The following is a 24,231-nucleotide window of genomic DNA, read 5'->3' on the forward strand; positions in this document are numbered from 1 at the left end:
CAGATGTAGGACACTTTAGCAGAATTCTCCGCCATATAATCACAGTACAGTAGACTGTAATCCCACAGGCTCCATGTTCTCTCAAGTGTAATGTACATGTTATGTGAAAACAATGTTTGTTGCATAGCGCAACTCATAAATCCTGATGGTACACGCTCACTTGGCCTCTTTTTGTCTGTGTGCTGTCTGACAGACTCATAGGCTTTCTCCGTGATCTCTTCTCCATCCTTATCTCAATCTTTCCATTCCTTCTCACCTTCCCAACGTCATATCCCCATGGATTCTTTCACACCCATTAGGTAGCCTCTCAGTCATCCAGCTTTGTGCCTTCTTCAAATGTCTGTGCGCTGTGGACTTTAAACTGTGGATGCCTCAGGCACCCAGGAGAGACCTGAGACGGCCTGCGGTTTGGCCTCAAATCTATCATATCTCGCCTGCAGCCATGAAGAGACGCACTCCCTCCATCCAGCACACTAGCACAGATGACAAGTATTGACCCCATCAACAGGCCACTGAAGACCAGTGCTTCTCCGATTGCACTCAGATTCAGTTTATGTGTGGACAAAAGATAATATTGCAACATTTCAATAGCATGATTCAGCCTGACAAATCTGAGGCGGCATTTATCAGCTTTGGAACATGATCAAGATACTGCTTTGATTTCTAAAGTGAGTTACCTGAATCAGAAGCACTGAATTAAAATAACTACATTTATTTTCTAAACTGTACCAAAGTCATTTGAATCTCTCGAGTACTGGTTTAAATGTTAATCTCAGATCTGTAGCTTGGTTTCCATCATCCTGAACAAGGAGTTAAAGGATTTGCTTTTCTTCTCTGGTTCATTAAGTTTCTCACTGGCTTATTGCAAACAAACTAATTACCCATAACCTCCTTCATTTGACATTTTTTGAGAGCTGCGGGGGCTGGAACTGATGAGGACGCAGGTTTAGTGAAAGAGAGTCTCTGGGTTCGAACTTCACAACCTTAGATCCTATATATTTTTATCACACAATTCTCAAACTAAAATGACACTTGCCTGCTGTTGCTGTGAAGAAGAAACTCGTCAGAGATGTGAATCCGAGCTGTGGTGAATGTATCATGGGCATCTGAGTTGCGCCCTCTATTTAAAGAACCAGAACATTTACTGTAGAAAAAAATGAATGGCATCTTTTTCCAGGGGCATCTGAAGTAGTTACTCACACGATGCAACTCTATTTCACCATCAGAGACCATCAGTCAGCTTGATTTGTTGTTGGTGTGGAAGTTGAAATGGACTACAACTAAAAGGCAACAATGAATCAGCTGTTTCTTTGTTCTGGAACAAGGGGATTTAGCTGCCAGCGGGGGCTGTGGCTCAGGAGGTCAAGTGGGTCATCCACTGATCACAGGATTGGCGGTTTGATCCACACCTCCTCCTGTACACGTGTGGAAGTGGTCAGGCCAGCATCCTGCGTGGTAGCTCACTGCCGTCGGAGTGTACATGAATGGGTGAGTGAGCGGCAAAAACCCTGGACAGCGTTTTGCATAAAAACGCTTTATAAATGTACCTATTTACCAGTTTAACTGCAGGTGTCCATTAAAAATTAAATAAATTACACAATTTTAACTGAAACAAACTGAATACAAATTGGGCATTAAGGCACAGTTGCTATGAGGTATTGGTATTGTTTCCCCTCTCACCAAACCCACAACTTTGAATGGCAGCAGAAGGAGTTGCAGCCCTGCAAAAACTTCATGCCTCATAGGGCCCGCTCTCCATGACGTGAGCCTCGCCAAGACCGTGGTCCCTCTCACCACGACTTGACTTCTCAAAGGTACCTCTCCAGCTCTTCGTGGCTCCAGGGCAGAGCGCCGCAGGCATCTAACACTGCGACACTGCAGCTAACAGCAGGATGAGAGGCTGGTACACCACACACACACACACACACACACACACACACACACACACACACACCATTGTCCCCCCTCAAAATCTTTCCCCCACTGTTTGTCGTCGTGCCTCTTTCCCAGACGACGATACAAGTGGCACGGCATTGAACATAACGAGCCCAAAGCTATGTGTTGACCCAGGAGATGTTACGTACTATACTATAGACACAGGAGGATACATATCACAAGTAGCAGGATTTTCTGCCATTGATTCAGGCTGTCACTCTCACTTTGTCCACAGGGCTGTAACGAAGTGTAGAGATAGGTCTGGCTATGAGAGACTCTGCACTTGAATTATAATAGGCTGAAAGGTTATTGTGGAATTTTTGTCCAATGACGCGAAAAATAAACTGCCTACCAGAACTTTAGCACATTGCCATGACACCAGTCCTTTTTAGCACTGCTTGGGGAAAAAAAAGAGCCTTTTTGGGATTGAATCATTCTTTTAAAACTTTGCTGTTGGCAGAAACCCAGGTCTCCCTGAGTAATGCCTAATTGAACACTTTGCTCTCAATTGTATTAAAATCTCTTTATCGGGTCTGAAAACAAGTCTCCCTGAACAGACACCACCATTTCCTCCCCCCCCCCCCGCCACAGGATGGCTTATAAATGGTCTTAAGACCTCCATTAGTATCTGCATGTGTGATTTATTGAGCCCGGGAAGACTTCCGTTGAGGTGTAATGTAACAACTGGACAGTCAAGGCTGTATTTAGCCCTGATATAATGGATAACTACACAGAACAGCAGACGAGGATGTGTTGAAAAGCCAGAGATTAAAATCCAAAAGAAGAAGATAATATTCTCCAGGAGAAAGAGCTCTTTTGTGTCAAGCTGTATGCTCTGTGCTCCAAGATGTACGACTTTTTTTTTTAATTCCCAGTCAATAATTGATATTGTTACACAAAAGTGTAATTGCTATGTGAGCAGTGTTTTTAGGCATATAAATGTCACCTTGACATTTTGTGCCCCAATCTATCACATGATAATTAACATAAAGCACCAAATTTATGCCTCTGTGAAGGTTGGCCTGCCCTCATCACAAACTCTCACAACTCCTGCAACACTCTTCTGATAATCCATTCTGGAGGCAGCACTGGGCGTTTGAACATCAACTGCCCGTAAACCTTCCTGACAGGAGAATGAAGACATATTTCCCTCGTCTGTCCATGTATCCCTGGTGATTGTCTGGGAGGATGAGAACATCATCAATAACGCAACGTTAGAAAGCGGGTGGGTGGCTGTCGTTACAGCTACACAAACCTCCCACTGACACCTCCATGGGATGCAGTGAAATTAAATCGAATCAAAAGGAAACACTTTGCTACTGATGCTGTTGCTCATAAAGGCTCTCTCTGTCTCTCTCTCTCACACACACTCACACCCACACAAATTTAATATAAATTTTACACACACAAAAACAGAGCCTGGGAAAACTCCATCTGCTCCACCTGCTCCTTGCACTGTCCGGTTGTTTATCATAAAAAGACAGAAACCGAGAAGCACCCTCCAATTTCTGAATTCATCAACACAAGGAGAGCGTCCATCTGTTTCCAGTCTCCATACGAGGCCGAGTGTATGTTTACCTTTTGAAGGCATCCTCCAAGTCAATGCCGGCAAATTACGAAGAAAGAGAGAGGCAGCAATTGAAGGCTCAAACCATTAATTTCCCTGGAGAAAGTGTGCACTCTGCTTGGAGGGCCAGAGTGACCTTTCACTGACAAGACTGGAGCGGAAAAGACAGGCACAGTGGACAAATGAGATATTAGAATACAGCAGCAAGAAGGGATGGAGGGGAATACAGACAGCTGGGGATAGATATGTAATCACTGTAAACATGTTGTTTGGCTCAAATGTAGCCGAGAAGAATTAAAATATGCAGTAACACAGAAGCAGTGCTTTTTTTAAATCCTAAATATATTGATATCTCATTTCATCGCATCCAGTGATTTGGCCCATGTAGAAAGATGAACCTCTGAATAAATATTAGCTAGCACGATAATTGCCTTTGGCGGCGGTCTTTCACTCAAAAGCAGTTGATTGAGAACAAAGAAATCTTTGTTCAGTATCTCTCAACAAAAATCAAATAACAATCCAAAGCAATTTTTTCTTGTTTGCACCCGGTCTCATATCATATGTCAATCACCAAGCCACTGAGGGCGCTCAGACTGCATTACAGCTTTGAGCAGTACAATTTAAAATAGCAGCACATTGAGGGAGTGCTTGCATTTCTTTTTTTCTGCGCTGTTTTTCTAGTGCTGAGAACAAGGTTTTGTGAAAACTCACCTGCAAATGTATGCAGCAATGCTGACGGCTTGCATACATGGTGTACATGAAGTTGAGTTTAAATTGTCAGCCCAGATCTAACTGAACTAATCAGCGTTAATAAAACTGTAATTGCATTTGGAATAAGTCTTTTTTTTTTTTCTTGAGGAAGGGAACTTATCTACCGAGTTCCAGAGTTACTCCCTTTTGAGGCGAGACGCCGACTGAGATGAGTGTCGGGCTTCCCAAGAAATCATCATTGTTTTGTCACAGTACTATAGTTCCAACTCTGGCTCTTTACCCAGCTCTCCAGTATGTTGAGAATTGAGCTTTTATTCATGTGCACATGTGGAAAAAGATAAAACAGAAAGAAAAAAGTAGAGATTATGCAGAGGAGATAAAAAGAACCCAAGGGAGTTACAAAAACTCCTCACCTCAAAATAAACAAAGACACACAAGTAAAAAAAAAAAAAAAGCGCATGGTGATAAATAAAGATTAAACCAAGTCTGATTGCACGTCCTATATAGCTCAAGTTAGAAAGGCAGTAGCTCTATAACTGAAACCATGATTGCGTAACATGTGTCACTTTGATGGACAAGGTCACCCTCACAGGATTCAGGTCTGTTGCAACTTTCCCTCAGTTTTCTCATGCGGGGCTCTCTTGTGAAATGTATGTGTATTGTTTGCTTTGAGACCATATTTATCTGTCAAGTCTGAAGCTGAGAAAAGTAATAAAGGTAAGAGGCAAGGAGCCACTGTGAAAACCAACCTCTCAGTGTACTGGCTCTGGAGTCTTGTCTCAAAGCCACTGTGCTGAAGAGGCCTGATTTCTGATCCCAAGATTCAAGTCCACTTTTTAAACAGGCTCCTATGCATGCACAATGAAGCAATCTTATGCGATCTGGGTCTTATTTTGATAGCCACCATTCCTACTGGTATAGCGAAGTTGTCCTCAACAAGTCAATTCTTGATATCTGTGAACACTGTGACTCAAGTAAAAATAAGTCTGGTGGTGCAAGAAATATAACCATTCAAACATTCAGAGAGGCTTGAAATCAATCCAGCCATAGGGGATTATTACAAACACTTTGGGCGCACTTACTTTACGTTTTGTCTGCAAATAAACCTGTTGCAAGATGATAAAAAGAATAAGATTTTTTTTTTGTGTATGTATTTTGACTTGTCTTTAATTCCCTTCTTGTCAAATACTGTTTACTTTCAGCCCTTTAGGTCTCCAAAATCATTCAAAATAAAACGGTCTGAGATGAAATCAATAAGAATCTTCAACCATGCTCGCAGCTCTTGAGGCTGTACTGAGGCGCAGCGGTGCTTAGAGCTAAATGCTAACATGCTGACACTCACAAAGCTAGCATACTGATGTTTAGCAGGTTCAACATAAACCATAGTGGTGGACAAATTGTTGTAACAAATTGTTGAACTCAGTAGGATTCATCCTCTGGGGATCATGAATGTCTTTGAAAAATGTATACACATAGACACTACTTTGTTTTCTGGAACCACTGGTTTACATAACATTGGCTTGGTTACGTCCTGTACTTTTTATTTTATTTATTTATGTTATGCCCTGTCTAACTGTGTTTGATAGATCCTCATGTTCTTATATCTCAGCAATCACTTTGGTGAGTCCAGAGTTATTATAACCATTAGAAATGATGACCAAAACTAGACAGTAAGACCCAGATTAGAGTAATGTAGAATTTTCATTCAAAAGGTACCTGCACATATATTATCTGCAGTACATCTTGTCCAAAAGCAAAACTTCTCCTATTAGGAAGGATGTTGATACTTAGGTATCTGATTCATTACATGCCTAAATGCATGTAAACAAGTGTATCCCCCTGATGTGCATTGCTTACCTTTGAATTTAAATTTTAAGACGTCCAATCCCCCGTAAGGCTGATGGAGGTCTATGATCACAACTTAGCTTCTGTAATAACCTTAGCACTGACACTCTACAGCAGTGCACTGCTTTCCTTTTAAGACATCAAATCACAAATCACAAAACTCCATCACACCAAGAACAACCACAACAAAGCATCTTGTTCAAGGGTACATTAGAGAGTTTGCATGGACTAAAAATCAGCTTTCAGCCAACCTGCAGTCCTGCATTAATTATAACTGTGAGGATGTGAGGATCAGTGAAGTAATCTCATAATATACATCCCCTACCCACACAGAAAGAAAATCAACAGCAACCCCAGCAGTGACTAATGACTAACACCCACTTGCTTTGGTCTAAATTACACAGTAGCCACTTCAGTTCAATGGATTAGGTGCACTAATGCACATTGCTATGCTGTGTCCTGGAAATATATGACAGGCATGGGCACTGAACAATATCTGAGAGGGTACTTAGGCAGAAACATCTAAGGTTATATAATATCGAAATCAATTGAAAAACCCAAAACATAACAGTTTCACAACCAATTAGAATTTTGGCCAAACAGGCAGAGTATCTGCCTCAGACCTGCTAGCCACTCATGTTTTTACCATTGCAATGATTTTGTCTGGCAGATGTTTTTGATCAAACCAAAATACATTTTCCCCCATGCACATCACTTGGAGCAATTTGAGGTTCAGTCAGGTTCAAGGATGCTTCAGCATGTGGACTAGAGGAGCCAGGGATCCAACCACTGACCCTGCTGAATAATAGGATCATCCCGCTCTACCATCTGAGCTACAGTCACTTTGGTGCATAAAAAGCAAAGTACTTGTATTTTTTAAAATGTTGCATGGAATCTTTTGTGACAATACCTCTGATGCTTTCCATCAGTGGTTCATTAGTTCAGATAAGGTTTCAGGATGGACTCTACACTCATTTTATCATGGTTGTGCAAATACAATCAGGAACTCTTCCCAGTTAGAGGTTAGAGAAGAAGGTGAAGGCTGCTGGTTCAAACTCCAGACTTAAGGGGCTACAGCTGAGGGGTGAAAGTGAAAAGCAATGCTTGCCTTTAGACAAGTTATTGCCTACTGGCAAGTCCACTCACTACTCATGTTTTTTTTTTCTTTTTTTAATCATTTTGTCAGCATCATTACCAAGGTGCACTTGAGCAAGGCCCTTAATTCCAGACTGGTCCAGTGGAGCTGCGCTGGAGATTAAACCAACACGTCCTCATACCTAAACGCTTGAGTAGGTTTACTGCCAGTGACTCCCAAAATAACATACAGTATGTAGATAGATTCATAAAAGTTATAATAATAATGTAATAAGTGAAATGATTGGACAGTCTACCTGTCTGCCTACCTACATACCTGTCTACCTGCACACATTATGCTTGTGCACTCATTGCACATTTTCCTCAAGGCTAGGCAGATATATTGTTAAAGCTATGGTGATCTAGTAGCACAAGAATGGCAGAATTTCCCTACTTATGCTACCTTGACAGCTGTGAGTACAAACAAATAGCCATGACCGTTGTTTACATTCATTGTGATAACATTAGGTGTTTTCTTACATGGGAGCGAGACGTGAGGTAGTTGAATATGGTTAGCAGTGACTCAGCAGCTCACCCAGCAGCTCTGAACACACCCCTGAGCCAAAGAACGAGTGTGTCGCTGTGCAGCAACAGAATCTGATTCAGCAGCTGGGCTGGTTTTATACTTTGAAAATCAAAATCTTGCTGGATTCTCCAATGACTCCAGCTTTAAATGAACACCAACAGCAAGTATAAAACAGAATGTGCTCTCAGGTTGCCTACCTGGTTAAGTCAATGTATGAACGTATGCACTGACAGTAAATACATCATTTTTGTCAGTTGTATCAAATGCTTCGAAGAAGGCAATGAAATTACCCTGACTGTGTTCTGGAAGAAGCCTTTAATTGGGTCTGAGTGTGTTTCACCACTGGCTGTGTTATAGGCGGTCGATACACAGAGGGTAGCGGTCAAAGATGAGAGAACCTGCCCTCCTGCCTGCACACTCAGCTTCATGCTTCTGCCCTTAGGTCACGGGTGTATCTGTCTATCATAAACTAATGTTCAGAGAGCAGTCCAGTCAGTTTCCTTTGTGATGCTCCTAATGGAGTGAGCCCACATGTGTGCAGGTTGAATTTGGCAGCTATTTGACCTCACACCCTTCAGTACAGTTTTGTTAAAGCATTAAACCATTCTAAAGGTGCAACTTGAAGCGAGGGTGAAAAAGCACACAGCTATGTCCAATATACTGCCGCAAACATGCTCAACATATTTATTGTCCATATTTTGTGCTTTTAGATTTCATCCTACGCTTCATTTAAACATTTCCAACTGGATTTTGCAGAAGCAAAGTATTACAATCCATCTGCGGTGTCTTTTGAAGTTGTCAGCCTGAGAAAAGTTGCCTAAATAGTCGTAATTCATTTTATTACGAATTATACCAAAATAAGATGTTGCATTATGCTGTACAAATCAAAGGAATCTGATTCATAATGAATATCATTCTGTGCAACGCCCCAAACATTCAACATGATGTGGACATACCTGTGAAAAATCTCAGCTTGTGTTAACATGCTTCCTTCTTTGATATCATGACTGCTGTTTCCTAGCCTTAACATCTTGATGTACATTTGCAACTGCTATGTGTTCAAAGAATAAAAGAAAAAAAAAAAAAAACGTTGCTTCCATGAATATAAAGTAAGCACATTATTTTACATAAAGCATATATGCAATTAGGGGATTTGCAGCATGACAGCTAAAGTGTACCAAGAGCTACCATGACATGCTCTGTGTAGGCTCAATGCTATGTAAGTGTGTTTTTGTGCAAAAGATTGCCACCAAAACCCGACAGTATTTTGTCATCTGTGAGCGAGTACATTTAAGCTGTACATTTCTTTGTTCAGCTGGTGTGAATCACGCCTGAAATAACCTGTTCCATTATCACAGCGTAATTGCAGTCAACAACATAGCATGATTAATCAAAGTGTTTTTCCGAACCGGCTGGAATTGCCTCTCTCTCATTTAGAGGAGCACATCCAATCATGACATCACAGGCACATCACAACAAATTAGACAGGGCGGTTTCCATCTAATGATGTTTATCGCTTGATGTGTAGATGTAGGGACTTAATCACATTTCCTTCACTTGGTGTGAAACTAAGTGTTTATCCTTGAGCCGGGCTAACACATTTGTGTTTAGTGATGCTGTAAGTGCATCATGACTGGAAAGTTATCTACAGAGGACGTTCAATTACATCCTGACAAGAAGGGAGGTTTTTCAAACTCCACGCAAACGCTTTTCTCCTTTAAGCCAATTAAAGGTTTTGACGAAAACACTTCTTTCATTATTCATCATAAAGCGTGTCGGCCTTGTCAAGTAGGACTGCTCTCGCCCTGATCTAAGTGCTGTTAAACACAACACCACTGTGAATAGTGAAATGTGTCAGAAACACAGATACTGGCTGCGGGTGCTGCTGGTCTGTTTCCACCCGCCCCTGCCAAGGATTTAGTCCTGTGAAGATGGCCTGCCGAGCTGACAGTAATTAAACTCCACATTTCCATTGATCTCCTTCATCTCTTCCTACTCCCTCCCTGCCTCCTCCCTCATTCCCATTCTCGTCCTAAGGAGAGATTCTGAATAAATAATGCAGGTTTCCATGCAGGCGTGTTAATTGGCCTGTCTTTATGAGCCCAGAGGGTTCCTACTGACCTTTTGCAGAGATAGCCAGTAGCTTGGGGCCAGACGCCTGCAGAGAGACAAAGTGAGAGCTGTTAGCCACGGGATTTCATGGAGGCAGCTGCCCAGAACTCCTGCTCTAGCATGGTTAAAGTCCAGCCTTTGAGCTCATCATGCCAGGTCTAATACCACCTCACCTGTGATCAGCCCTTGACATCCATGATCACTCTGAGACTAATTGCTAGCTACATTTATTTGAATTTTTATTCTTCAAGTAATTTAAACTGAGAAAACATCAAACAACTAATAATGCTTCACCTCTTCCTCCCCTGTTGACCACAGGAAGCATCACAGTCTGGGTTTAAGAGAAACACATGCTAAATAAAGGGGGGGCGTTACTCATAAACTGCTCCCACCTACTGCTTCCCTGTTTAAACCAGTGAAAGCCCCAGCCACAAGCTTTGCTAACCTTGACCATCATCAAACATCATGTTCTTCTGATTAATGCAACAAGTAATCACAACCATCATTTTCAACCAGTAATGTGCTTTGACTGCAGAGAGTAGTGTCTGTCAGGGTTGGGCTGCCTTTGATTTGCCTTGAATTCTGCCCATATACTAATATTCTTTTTATCAATACCTAAATCTTACTATCAATGAATACAATTCCTTGTGTCCACGGAGTTGAGGTGCTATTAGAAAATGCCCAACAGAGCCACAAAAAATGCCTGGCTCTGCAGATGGCAGGTCCAACAGTCAAATCTGTGACTGCAGGCCACGTGAAGGGTGTCAGGAAGACATGTGAGCCATCAATCACTGAGAAATTTTTCAGAGATGTGTTGGACACAGACGGGTGGCAATAGACTTCCAGCCAACCCTTAAATATTTTTGGACCATATATCATTGTTTTCTGTAGTAAAGTGGCATAAGCCATGAGTCTGTCCATACAGTAAATGCTCCCCTGGTGCCTGTTATGAGTGATGTGATGGATTTCAGTCCCTTGATCATTAATTTCTGCACTAAGCACTAGGCTCAAGTGCCTTATGTTCAGATGACAGAACACCATGTTCTCCTTCAGAGATCATGCTAGTATGAGGAGCAGTCATTATTTCACTTAGAGAAGATCATGTATTGGTTTCATGTAAATAGTGGCAGCCATAAGTGTCTTTTGATAGATGCTTATGCCCACTGGGGAAGTCATCAGATCTGCCTGTTGTGAAGTGCAAAGTAAGCAATATTAGTGAGCTTCTACTTTAAACCAAATTGAATCTGAAACAAGACCCTGGATTTACCTATGTTCTGTTTCTTGATGTCCAAGCAGAGAATCCTCAGGCTAAACCCCTTTTGATTTTCCATCACTTTCATAGGCAAAGCTGGCAAAGTAAGAAGAAGCACCATGCCAGGCTGAGGGCTCTTTCACTTCCTGCTCAGGGCTACTTTGGAACCCCCTTGTACATGGGCAGGTTCTTGAAATCAAATGGAGTGCCTCATGTGTAATTCATTTAGGCAGAGTACATATGAAATGGGTAAGGAAGATTTTATGCAGTATTTCCAGGAAACAATGTATATTTATATGTTCTGCTAAGAGGCTTTTAGGGTTTTCTCTTTGGCAGACAGAAGATTTTTGTAGAGGAAATGAACAGTTATGCAAGCCAGACTGACAGATTACTGACAATCTGAGAAATACAGCATGCTTTTTTTTTTTTTTTCCTTTTTGGTTAATCATGTGCAGGGGTCATTCTTTTAGTGACCACTGGCATGCAATCTTGATGGTTGTGTCTTATCGCCTTTTGTAAGCTTAGAGAAAAAAAAGATTTCGACTCTATGCAAGATTGATTACACGTTTTCACAGAGTCTCAGTATCTCACAGGAAACCATCTTATTCTGAAAGATTTAACAGCAGACTACATTTAAATTAGAACATGGACATGCCATCAGACTTTATCAATGTGGGTCTATCGCTGTGCAATACATGCCACACATTATTGATGTTGCAGGATGATACCATCAATGTATCAGCAAGTAAGAAGATCTCATTATATGATTTCACAAATCATAAACTCACTAACTGTGGCCAGGAATTGCATTTTGATTTTAATATTGGACTCCAGTGGCTTGAAAGATCATCAATAGATAAAGCTCTCTGAAATAACTTTGTTGCGTATCATTTTACATTTACTGCAAAGGAATGACTTCAGATGGTAATTGTCTTGAAGAATACAGCAAATCTGATTGTGCTGGGAAAAAGCACTGCATCATTGCACTTCTTGCGATGCATTCCCCGAGACTAATACAATGAGAGAACAGGAAAAAAATAGACTAAGCTCATAATCCAATCTGATTCTGAGCTACAATGAGATCTGCCTTCACTCGGTTTGTGAACAACAGAAGCCCCAAAATAGCCTGGAATTTGGTGGCAAATCATAGACTCCCATAATAATTTGATAGGTAGAACTGAGGCAACCTTTGTGTTTTAGCCATTTCCTTTGGACCAGCTGTTGTGTGTAGTGTGTGACTTCTTCATTTAAAAGAGAACTCGCTCCTGGGTCTCAATTACAGCACTCAGGGCATATCCCAAATGGTTTTTCAGGTTCTAGATTTGATAATAAGGGAAAAAACCAAGTCAAGAGAGGGAGTGGTTGAAGGTTGGCAGTGGAGATTACACTGAATGAAGTGAGGCAAATTACCTAATTCCATTTAGAGACGGTGTGTAATCGGCTTTATCTACTGTGGAGATGGTATTAGACCCCTAAATAATCTGGAATGAAAAGGACTTGAGAAATAAAGAACCAAGAGAGCAGTGCCTAAGCTTTGCTTGTCACGTCACCTTGCAGACTTTTAATGTGACCTGCATCAACCTGGAATCCAAGGGAGCACAATGTGGCTTACTCAGTGTTAAACTCCATTGCTTTGACTTGTTTCTTTGTTCAGAGCAAGTCAGGACAAATTGTCCTGGTGTATGGCTGTTAGACAAGAACACAAAACACACTATATAAAATAGAGGTGTTTGATCTTAAGGGTAGTCTAGTTGCTTGTTTTAAACAGGCATACAAAGACAGGGTAGAGGTAAAAAGGCTCGAACATTACGTGGATAGAGAAAAACGATTTTCTCTATCGACTATTACGGGAAGAGGGTGATTGAATGATTAAATGCCTCAATGTGGCCTAATCTGAAGAGAAAACTGAAGGATTTTTTCAACTTAAAAATGAATTACTTACCCATCAGCAGGTTAGATACAATAGGCAAATAGAAATTGCACAAAAGTCCACCTCATTCCTAAAGCCTGTACAAGAAAAAGCATTGTTGACCAAAAAGATATTCTAATAAGTAGTTTAGCTATTACTACAGTCTTCCAATGCATTATGGGAGATGGCAATCAATATTCATGTACAGCAAATAAAAAAAAAGCAGCGCATCTCTATTCTCTAATTCTTTCATTCTGAAAATAACACAAGAAGCAATACAAAACATTACACTAGATCTTGCATTACCAATGCTATTGTAGCGGCTGTGACCATGCCAGACACTACCAGTAAGAGTCTTTTCCAAAACAGCAATCCATAACATCAGAAAGATTAGACTAGCATCAAAACACAAGTGGGGTCCTGCCCACCCACCCCTGACTGCCCTGGGTGTACTTCAGAAATGTAATATGGTAGGCTACTCATACTGTTATATTTTCACAGATAGTATTTACCGATATGACTGGTTTTGATGTTAAAACTGATGCTGGGGATTTTCAAAAACAGCCTGCCAAGTGTGAAAAAGTGACGCAAAAGTGACCTGACCAAGGTCAGTACGGGATGAATTGGGAGTGAAAACGAGTTCGAGAATGAATGTGGAATATGCGCAACTTGCAGTCACCTTTCCCACAGAACACAACACATCTGGAGTCATTTTCACCTCCACTGTACCATTTTGGAAAGTCACTTTGCTAGCTTGATAATAAGCTACGCCTTTGACCAACACAAGCTAGCTAATGGTATAACGTTATAAAGTAAATATTAATCAGAAGTAACTAACAGAACTAATGCTAGAGTTTTTAAGAACAGGTTTTGCATTGATTGACTGAACACAAGCCCCTGACCCGACCTGTACAACCCTCCCTTCTTGGATCTACATGAATCTCATAGCTAACCTGTTTTGATCTCAAAAGGGTGAGTTTTACCAAAAGTTGAAGAGTTTGCATCTTGAATAAGTAAGACCCAGTACATCCTTGTCCTTTATGAATAAATGATGTTGAATTTAAGAAAGACTTTTAAGTGTTCAGAGAACAGCAGTGTTTAAAATTGAATATTTAGAACCATGACACTCGCTTCAGACCAAGATGTTTTGATGACTGCTGGCAAAACTGACAGAATTTTGGGAACATGAATTTGTTTTTCAACTTTTTTTTTTGTTAATATTTTGGTGTATGATGAAATATCTGTAAGACTAATGAAATTCACATCAAACTCGATTGTGCACTGTGTTTGTTGTTGTGGAATATGGTGAACAGCATGTTAGCATAGTCATTGTGAGCCTGTTAGCATGCTGACGTTAGTAGCTACTTAGCTCAAAGCACCAGTGTGCCTAAGCACAAGCTCACAAAGATGATAGTGACTCTTTCCATTTTAGACTAATGGAAAATGATGCAAAACACACAGTCAGCATCAATCAAAGTACAACGTTGCCATTGACAATTAAACTTCAGAGAGAGAGAACAAGCTGTCTTAAATAAGATTTAATACTTTTTTGTTTTTAGGATATCTTTCTGGAGTTGTCTCACCCATACCCACATTATTTTTCCAGCCATGAACAGCTCCTCCATTTATTTTGTGCAATCCACTGTGGAAAAATAGTGTCCATTGTCAGGACACTTAAAAGCGACCTTAATTAGCATGCATACTGCTTAGTTTAAGTGCACTTCATTTTATCACTTTTCAGAGTGTGAACACACTACATACTCAACATCTGCTTCAAACTGATATGCAGTCCGGACTTATTATGCACCATTAGTCTAGTATTTACATATATCTGGTGTACCAGTGTTATGCAATTTGCTGCTCGCATTCATGCTACCAGAGGGAGCGAACTCAGGTGGTTTTAGTGGCCACATGGCCTTTCGTTGTCTGGAACTCTCAAGAAAAACTTTTAGCCCTAAGGCAAGGTAAGAAAAGCAAAATCATCAGTATGTTGTTCCAACCTTTCAACACATCCACATGAGCTGTAAAGAACACTGCTGTCTCTGGGAGATTCAGCTAGACCTTAACCTCTTTTTGATCTAATAAAATTGTGAACGTGTGTGTACTTGCCAACAGGTTTCTTAAAACTTTTCTGGCTTGTTTGGAACTCATTTCAGGAACACAGGTATTCCTCATTAAGTAATGAGATACTAGCTAAAAACCACCCAGATACTGCAAATGTCTGCCAACGGTGAATTATTGTCCAACAGCTACAACTGGAGGTTTGATTTTCAACTTCATATTGATGTAAGTACCTGTTTTCTGATTGTCTTGATGGACTTAAGTTTGGAAACAAGGGTTTGTTTTAGATGTGTGGATGTAAGAGATGTGATTAAATGTTCCTGGGACTAAATCTTAATTTGTGTCTCAGTTTGCCAGATTTTTAAGATTTCTTTCTGGCAGGCAGACGAGCAAAGTTAAGGGTAAACTCATGATCATCTTGCCTCAAGAAACCCATGCTATCAGTGAGTATACCTATGAATAAGCAAAAAATCCCTGACATCATGTGGTTGTATGTTCATGTTTACATAATTCAGGAAAATATTCATTGATCTCATGTGAAGATTGTGAACACACGCTGCTGTGCACTGAAAAAAAGCAACAGGAGGAAGTTACAGCTGACGCGCTATCTGTGCCCTTATCACCCAGTAGTCAAGACCAAATCAAATCCACATGAGACAGATGCACAAAGCTTGTGCTCATCCAGGCATCACTCTTTCTCTCTTTATGTCTCTTGATCGTTCTTTTTCCTTTTCTTCCCTCTCCGTCTCTCAGTTGAAAAGGACGAGAAAATCAAGGTCAGGCCACCGAGCACATGAAGTTGCAGGAGAATAAATTTCCACATACTTGTCCTTTCCAACCCACTGACAGTCTCAGAGAATGTAGCCTTGTCAAGCCAGGTAATATATGACTAGTGAAGACATATGGCATGTTTACATGGGGCCCTTCGTTACCGTCGACCTTCCCTTTCCTCTCTCCTTTCTCTCTCCTCTCACACATGGCACTCAAATCCATATAGGAAACGATGTGGTGGGTGGGTGCTTAATTCATGAGTCAAAAGCAAGTCCACATTGTCAATGTTTGAGCAGAGGAGAATCTAATTAAAATGGCAAATGGAAAGAGAAGAGAGAGAGAGAGTGAGTGAGAGAGGGACAAAGAGAGTGAATCAGCATAATTACAGCTTAATGCAAACAACTCCACATTGTCTTTATTCCAATGAGTTAATGAGGTTACAGACTGGAAAAAAACAATTCCATCACTGCTTTTGTCTTCTGCAGGCCACCAAGGAAAATGAGCTGTCACCGGATCTTAATGGCGACAGGGTTTTCACCCGGACCAGAATTAATATCTGACTCCCAGGCCTAATGAGCAAGAGCTGGGAGAGCAGAGCGAACTCTTTGTCCTGCAAGTTTGGAGAAGAAAGAGGAGGAAAAGCACAAAAATAAAAATAAGAAACGGATGGCACAGAGAGTGATGGCACCTGAGAGGGAATGCATCGCTGTGATTGGATTCTGCTCCTCAAGGGCAGTTTCAATTCAAAGGAGCCTTATCAGCTTGACAATCGGAAAACTAACAATGATCTCAAAGTGTGTCACCATCCACTGCAAAAGTACATACAAAGACTAAGCAGGAGTGGTAATAATGTCACTACTGGTGTCCAGCACCTGCACCTGCTGTGCTATAGCCAATACAACCCACCCTAAACTTACAGTAGTTATTTATGCATAAATATTCATACAGTGGAACCAACTGAGGACACTGAGTTCATGTCCATGGATTTTATTTCCAGGGAAATTGGGGATTATTTGTAAGTATGTAAGTTTACATTCTACAATTGAAGCATTCTACAAGGTGGAGTATTTTTTGGACTCAGTATAGTCACGTTTTCCTACTTTTTAGGACATTAAATTTACAGAATATATACATAAATGAACAGTTGATTGTGCATATAAAATACCCCAGGCAGTATTTGAAAATTCCTTGCTATAGGGCCCTGTCAATATAACACTAGATAAAGTTTGGATATGCTTAATTTGCATAAATCTGTAGCCATTGCTGCAAAAGCAAGTATATGCATAGAGTACACACCGTATAATGGCTTCACACTGTAGACAGCTGTTTTCTGTTTGAGTTGATGGAGCAGCAAGAGATGTGATCTACATATATTTATTTGTTTATTTTATATTTTCCCTTACAAGGATGCAGATTTGTCTCCACATCATAATTCATACTTTTTCTTATTTTGTTTTCAGCTATTTTGGGGAACTATATATATATATATATTTTCCTATATTTATGCTATGTTTATATTGAAAGCAGTAAAGTAAAAAGGCGGGTTGTCATCTTTGTGTCTGGGCTCCTGCTGAGTCCAGGACCTCTTTAGCAGCTCAAACTACTTTGTGGCTTTTCCTAATTTTATCCTAATTGTTTATAAATATGATTATGAAAGGATGACATAAATACAATGGATTCATATGCACTACATCTGTTACTGTGTATGCAGCACTACCCTCCCAAATTCCACATAAGTCTGTTAGGAATTCTGTTATTGCTGTTTTATGAAGTGGTTTAACAGGAAATGAGGCCTCTCTGGGGTCTAACTGACCCCAAACACAATCACTATGCAAGATAACACACTGCACAGAAGATAAACTGTACACTTAGAGGGAGCAATGGTTGTTTTTTTTAAGTTATTATTATTTTTACAAATACTATAAATGTGGTCTGCGAGACCCAAAATTATGAGCAAGTACAGCCAATATGCACAAAGCACTAAAGCTTTTTGACAATGACACACATGCTTTGTTCTTATCTGTAGCGCTTTAGTTGAATTTGTTTTAATTGTACAGAACTACAGTGCAATCAGTCTGTTCAAATGTGTTTTGTTGCTTTTGTACTTTCTCATGCATTTTATATACCGCTTTTGTGTCTGTGCGTCTGCATGTGTGCCCATGTATTACTCATGTTGTGGGGACATAAATCTGTTGACACAGTCACATTGTGGGGACTCACCTTACTTGTGGGGACAAAATGCAGTTCCCCACAATGTAAATCATTAAATTTCAGGGTGAAGACTGGGGTTTAGGTTAGGTTTAGGTTAAGGTTAGGGTAAGGGTTAGGGTTAGGGTTAGGCAAGTAGTGGTTATGGTTATGGTTATGGTTAGGGTAAGTCTATGAAATGAATGTAAGTTCATGTAATGTCCCCACAAGTGAAGAAAACCTAACATCTGTGTGTGTGTGTGTGTGTGTGTGTGTGTGTGTGTGTGTGTGTGTGTGTGTGTGTGTGTGTGTGTTTAATTAGGCCTACAGGAACAATCCTCCAATTTCTTTATTATGTGCAGAGTTAGGAGACCAATAATGCATATTCCAACAAATAGTGTAAAAACAACAACAACAACAACAACAACAACAACAAAAAGGAAAAACAGCAGTATTGCCCTGAGCTGGTTTCACCTATCATATTTCACAGACTGTGAGACTCAGCCAGCAGGGATCCCCTCCCCAAGGAGGATTTGCATTTTGTCTTCTTCTTTTTTAACACACAGATTTTTGATTGTCTTTTCTTTTCTTTTGTTCCATTTATTGAATTCAAACATTTTTTAAAATTCTAATCACCCCATGCTGCGGGTTTGTGGGGGAAGTTGTAAAAAGACTGGTATTGCCTTAAGTGAGAAATGTACTATTCCAGCTCAGTTATGACCGAGCAATGGCCAAATGCAGCAGAGAATGTGTTATGAAGGAAAATACCTGCCTCTTTTGTTCCTTTGGTGAATTTTTACATGTTTTGGAGGACAAAGGAGCTCAGGAATGCTCATTCAAGAGGAAAAATGAATATGCCACAGTCATGCTTCATGTCAGTGCATGATGGATGGATGACCCCAGACACACATGAAGCACCAACATTATTCTAACTCCTCATACTGCAGTGAGTAAAGGCCTTCAGGTTTAGCTTTCATTCATTGACTGTAATTAACGCTGCTCTTACTGTAGCTCCTGTGGCAGTGGGACACAACCAGCTTTCCCATTACCAAAGGAAGTCATTTATGCCGTTCTCCTTTTCATCCGTCCAACTTGTGATGAAAGAATAGTAAAGCCTCAGCCTAAGGATCTGCTGCCTATGAGACTCAACAGTGACTCATTTCATTACTACCATGAATTAAAGATCCCCAATCTCTTTTTTTCACTCACATGGCAATGATCCACCCTTAGCTAATTTACAGTTGCTCGTTGTGCAAGGCCTCCAGCCTCAAAGCTCCCATGACAATTCACCTGTGTCCTTTTCACTTGCTGGTGCATATCATTGTGATATAGTACTGTAATGGAATGAGCGGAGGACGCAGGAGTGAGTGGGCATGTTGTATAATGAGCTGAGGGAGGTATAGTAATCAGTTACAGTATACCTTTCACTTCCTGGCAGAAGAAGACAGCTTAACCAGCGAGCCAAATCAGTGTTTTTCTAGCTGAGGATATATTTAGGCAGGGTTATACTCTGGGAATGTCTTGTTGTGGCCAATTTTTATGATCATGCCAACACTTTCTGCTGTGACTTCATTAAGATTCTTTTTCACATGCATCTCATGTGCTTGTCTTTTTAATGATGTTTCTGTTTTAAGCTAGGAGTCATTTACCACATTCCAAAAAGTTATTTCACAGCAAGTACGTAAACATGTCTCCAGAACTGGGTTGTTCTGGAATACATTTTCTATAATTCTGTGTATAGACGACAGCAGATATGAATGTTGGTTTAGGAAATGCAGCGTTTGAATGTGATTTCTGCCTGTTGTTCCCCACATCTTTGTTAATGGTGGTGATGGCAGTTCATTATCATTATCTGTCTCCTGTGAAACAACTTATAAAATCCAGCTCAAGAACTACCACTTTGCCTGTTACAGTAGACTCCAGGGCACACACAAACACACAGCATACAAATGCATGAAAGCGTTACGTACACACACATGTTTGCCCACACGGATGCATTCAGATAAAGCAGGAGAGACAGATACAACTGTGAAAGGTGACAACATTTCCTTTTCTCACGGGGTGACCTCGTTCTCAGCGGGTCACTGCGGCAGCTTTGGACTGTGCCTCTACTGGCCATCTGGCCCTGCCGGTCTCCACTGTGAGCAAATACCAGGCTAGTGGCTCACTGACATATTCTGATGGTGTGATTCGGTGTTGGTGATAGTTGTAAGGTTGGGATTAGCCTGCTGCACATACCTCCATTTCACCCGACTATACCACCCACCTGGATGTGGTTTCCATTCACCTGCTCCCAAAGGCAATCTGTTGGCTTCTTTCTGTCTCAGTCTACATACTGTAATGTAATTAACACAAGCATTTCATCCCGTGCCAGCGTACCGATAACACACACAAGCTATTCTCTGTATGTGTCACAATTCAACCGCTATGCTGCTATTCCAAGTGTGCAATTTGGAAAGTTTCCAATATTTCATTATGAATGTACATGCCAGCAAATGCAAATATTCCAAATTCCCTTATAAGAAATTGAATAAATGTATACAGCATAGTTACTGCTGTATAGTGTGCAATTTATATACCACAGCTTGCAAACACATATTACAGTATGATTTCTTGCTGTCTCTTAGGGCGAACGGGGAATCATCTTCCACAGATGAGGCTTCTCTGTCTCTGTCCATGGTGACTGAACATCTATTTTTATGTTTGCCGGTAGGGGGCGTGTGGTACCTAAAGATAACAGCACAGCTGCTGGTTCTCCAATCCTCCAGGGTCCCGACAAACCGAGCATAGCTGCAGACCAAAGCGACGGTGAACTGGTCTCCGGTCCAATCAGCAATTGCCCGAGTGTGTCAGTGGTGCTCAAGAGTCTAATCACTTCGTAAAAGCAACCATTATCATATCAGATGCAGGGAAACGGAATGTGTAATGTTAGATTCACTGCAACATGTTATGCTTGCAGGTGCTTTGATTTCTCATGCGGGGAAAATACAGAGAAAGAAATGTCTCCCTTGGCTGAAAGATGATAATGGTAATATAATAATAACAATAATAATAGAAAAAAATGCTTCTTTTTTTTCGGACAAATCCAAAATATGAGCAATAAATTGTAATGGTAAAAAATTAAGGCAAATGCAGCATTTTTGCCATGTTAGAAAAAAAAATCAGGAGAGCTTTTTTTTTGGGGGGGGGAACAGTTCGAGGTCTCAGGTAAGTTTGAGGATTTCAAATGTTTCTGTCTCTCCGGTTAACCAAGCAGAACTGAAGTCTTTGTTGCCTTTTCTGTCGGTTTTTAACAACTCAGCCTACAACATCAGAGCAGCCAAACTGTCCAGTCCCCGGGAGGGAGCGCGGGTCCCACCAGCAGGCCTGGCTCTCCGTCTGTCTTTTGGGGGTATTTTCGTATGCATGTGCGTGCCTGGCCGTGTCCGATCCAAATAGATTCGCCTCACGTCACCTTACCCCCCACCCACCCGCCATCACCACCCCCTTCCCATAAAACATTCATTAGAGCGCAGCCCTGCGCTGAAAGAAATGTCAGTCTGAATAAGTCATTAAGTCTCTCACTCTTGAAATCTTATAAGTCCATCAGTTACGTAAAATAACTTCTTTCCCCAGGGCATTTGTGTGTCTGTAAGGGATTTTCTATAAATAACTGGAGTGAACCCAGACAGAAAATGAAATGCTAAATTTCGCTTTGCTTTGATTGATATGAAGATTCCACTTTGGTGTTTAAGAGGGATATTTTTTGCAGCGTGATATACACCCATAAAACATTCATCTCAGATTTCTCTCTCCTCCTTTCTCTCTCTTTCCGCCAAACGCACCTCTCTGCCCCGCCCTCCCTCCCCACCTCCCCGTGGTGAACGCACACCGACTCTCGCCAGTGCGGCCGACATCTGTGCGCATCCACCACACTTTTCTGCGTGTACTTTGGAGATATACAGCGGGGCAAGTGATCGGACTGGATATGTGCGGCGGTTTCAAAACATGGATCCAATACTGATTTTTCGCCTGTGCCGTTGATTCTCCACTCCTCGTTAACACTTCTCGTCTTCCCTGCTTGCGCGTCCTATATTTTGGGGAGGTGTCGACTGGTCTGTCGAGTCTACTGATCCCAGTTTGGATGTTTATTGCTGACTATTTTTTAATCCCTCGTCCAAATGACTGAGCTCGGGTGCAGCCGGAGACGTGGCTCCCCACTCGGGAAGACCTACGGCTAAAGTTTGAAGGGTGCAGGGGTGCATTCGGCTGTCCGTCTCCTACCGTGCACTGGATTCGCAATTACCCATAAATTGCAATAAACAGCGGATATCATATCTGTCTCCGCACACGCTGGGATTCACTCGACTTGGATTTATACAGCCTCTGGATTTCACCCCCATCTAAATCATGAAGACCGTTATTATTGATGGTGAGTACACAGTAGACAATAGGGCATCTCTGTAAAGTTTTCACATAAAGCAGACGGGAGGACCCTGCTTGGTTACTGCGCAATGTTCACATCCACATCGGGCAGCGTCACTGCTCTGTGGAGAACAACCAAAGATAAATCAGATGTCCTAATTGGAGTTTACTCTGCTGGCTCCTCCGGGCTTTGGTTAAACTGGTCCATGGATGACAATATGCGGAAAAAGCACATCTCATCTCCAAATTAGTATTTTCTTTTAGGAACGGACTAACTCGCAGAGTCAATATCAGTTATGGATATTGCGGCTGTAAACGACCTTGACTCAGTGGCTTTTAATTGAGTCGTAATTCAAAGCAGATTTTGTGCGTGCCTCTGTCTTTATCTCTTCGTGTGCGTGTGTGTATCAGTGCGCGAGCGCGCGTGAGGGAGTGAGAGGCCGTGTAGTGTTTGTGCCGGTCAATATGCTCTGCATGATATCGCAACTTAACCCGGGCATCCGATCAGCCCGTCTGGACACTGTGGGCTGAGCTTTTGATGAAGTCTACAGATGGCCCGCTTGGCGGCCCAATAATATTGCTTCACCCTCCAGCTCCTTGGCTTATAATTGGTGTTTTTGTGGCATCGTCCCACTCAGGGTGCCGCCAAAAAGACAGGAAATTGGGCCGTGTAGCTCTCACCTACTGGACGCGCATTTATTCTAATGAGGACAGGAATGCTCTTACATTCCCGATGGAGATGGCTAAGAAATTTAATTTCTTGGCAGGAGCGTGCCGTCGGCTGTGTGTTTGTGTGCGCGCGCGCGCCGGTGTACCGTTAGGTGGAGGGAGGAGGAAGCACCTGGCGTGTGTGTTCCTGCACGCCTGAGTGTACTCGTGCCTGTTTTGTGGAAATATGTTTAATGCAGTGCAGTGAGAATAACACTGACATGGCGTGTGATGTTTGATAAGCAGCAGCACGATGAGATCAGTGCATGTATGTAACATCCAATTTGTTCCATCAAGAGCTTGTGGTAAACCCTCATCTCCACCCTGCCCCACCCCTGCACACACTGCCTCAGCACACACGCGCGCACACACACGCAGAGTGCTTATGCAACATGCTGTATACACTCTCTCACGTTGCTCATTACTTGGCTAAAACTGCAGGATTATGGTAAGAAAGCCACAGATTATTGTGGGCCGACAGAGTAACTTTGCATTTCACAACTAGCAAAATCAAAGAGGCACTTCTACTTGTGCATTCTCTTTGATATGTCACAGGGTGATGCAAATTCAAGTGCACACCCCTTCATTGGCACAGAATGGCTCTGGGTCCCTCAGACCCGTCAGGCAGGTTTTCATCATCCAACTGCTGCTGTGATTTAGCACCAGGCTCCTGACACACACCTATGTCTGATTTTTTTTTTCCTGATGCAATTATAACTGGTATCCATCTTTCAGGCTGCTGATTTGGCGGAGAAAATATGGCCTGTCGTGTCTTGTGTTTAAGGTGTCGGAGTGAGGAGGGACTTTAATTTGCACTCTTTTTCACCCAGTCAGCATATGATCAAATGACTCTGTGGGAAAGCTGTTGCTCGGGGGTGCCGTTGCTCCCTGTCTACTGCCAAGCAAAGCCAATAAAGCCCAAATGAATGGATAAAACCATTATGGTGGAACTGAAAGCTTTCTCTTCAGGAGTTTTAAACCACTACACAATGAGGGCATTTTTTCAATTAGTTAACTTTGTTATTGTTTTGGCAGTGCCTTGCCAAAAACCCTGCCCTATTTTCCAGAAATAGGCCACAAGATGCAGCATCTGAAGTGGCGAGATAATT

At 41.6% G+C, this 24,231-nt stretch overlaps 1 protein-coding gene across 1 annotated transcript in view; it reads left to right on the forward strand.

The window, feature by feature from the left end:
- Positions 1 to 21,811: 21,811 nt before the first annotated feature.
- The window catches only part of rtn4r (reticulon 4 receptor), a 42,663-nt gene continuing 40,243 nt past the window's right edge, over positions 21,812 to 24,231 (forward strand). Inside the window, exon 1 of the mRNA XM_076730906.1 lies at positions 21,812 to 22,421. Coding sequence (XP_076587021.1) covers positions 22,400 to 22,421 — 22 coding nt within the window. The 5' untranslated portion in view covers positions 21,812 to 22,399. The remainder of the gene's footprint in view (positions 22,422 to 24,231) is intronic.

Source organism: Chaetodon auriga, chromosome 5, assembly GCF_051107435.1.
Source record: "Chaetodon auriga isolate fChaAug3 chromosome 5, fChaAug3.hap1, whole genome shotgun sequence".
Classification (NCBI taxonomy): domain Eukaryota; kingdom Metazoa; phylum Chordata; class Actinopteri; order Chaetodontiformes; family Chaetodontidae; genus Chaetodon; species Chaetodon auriga.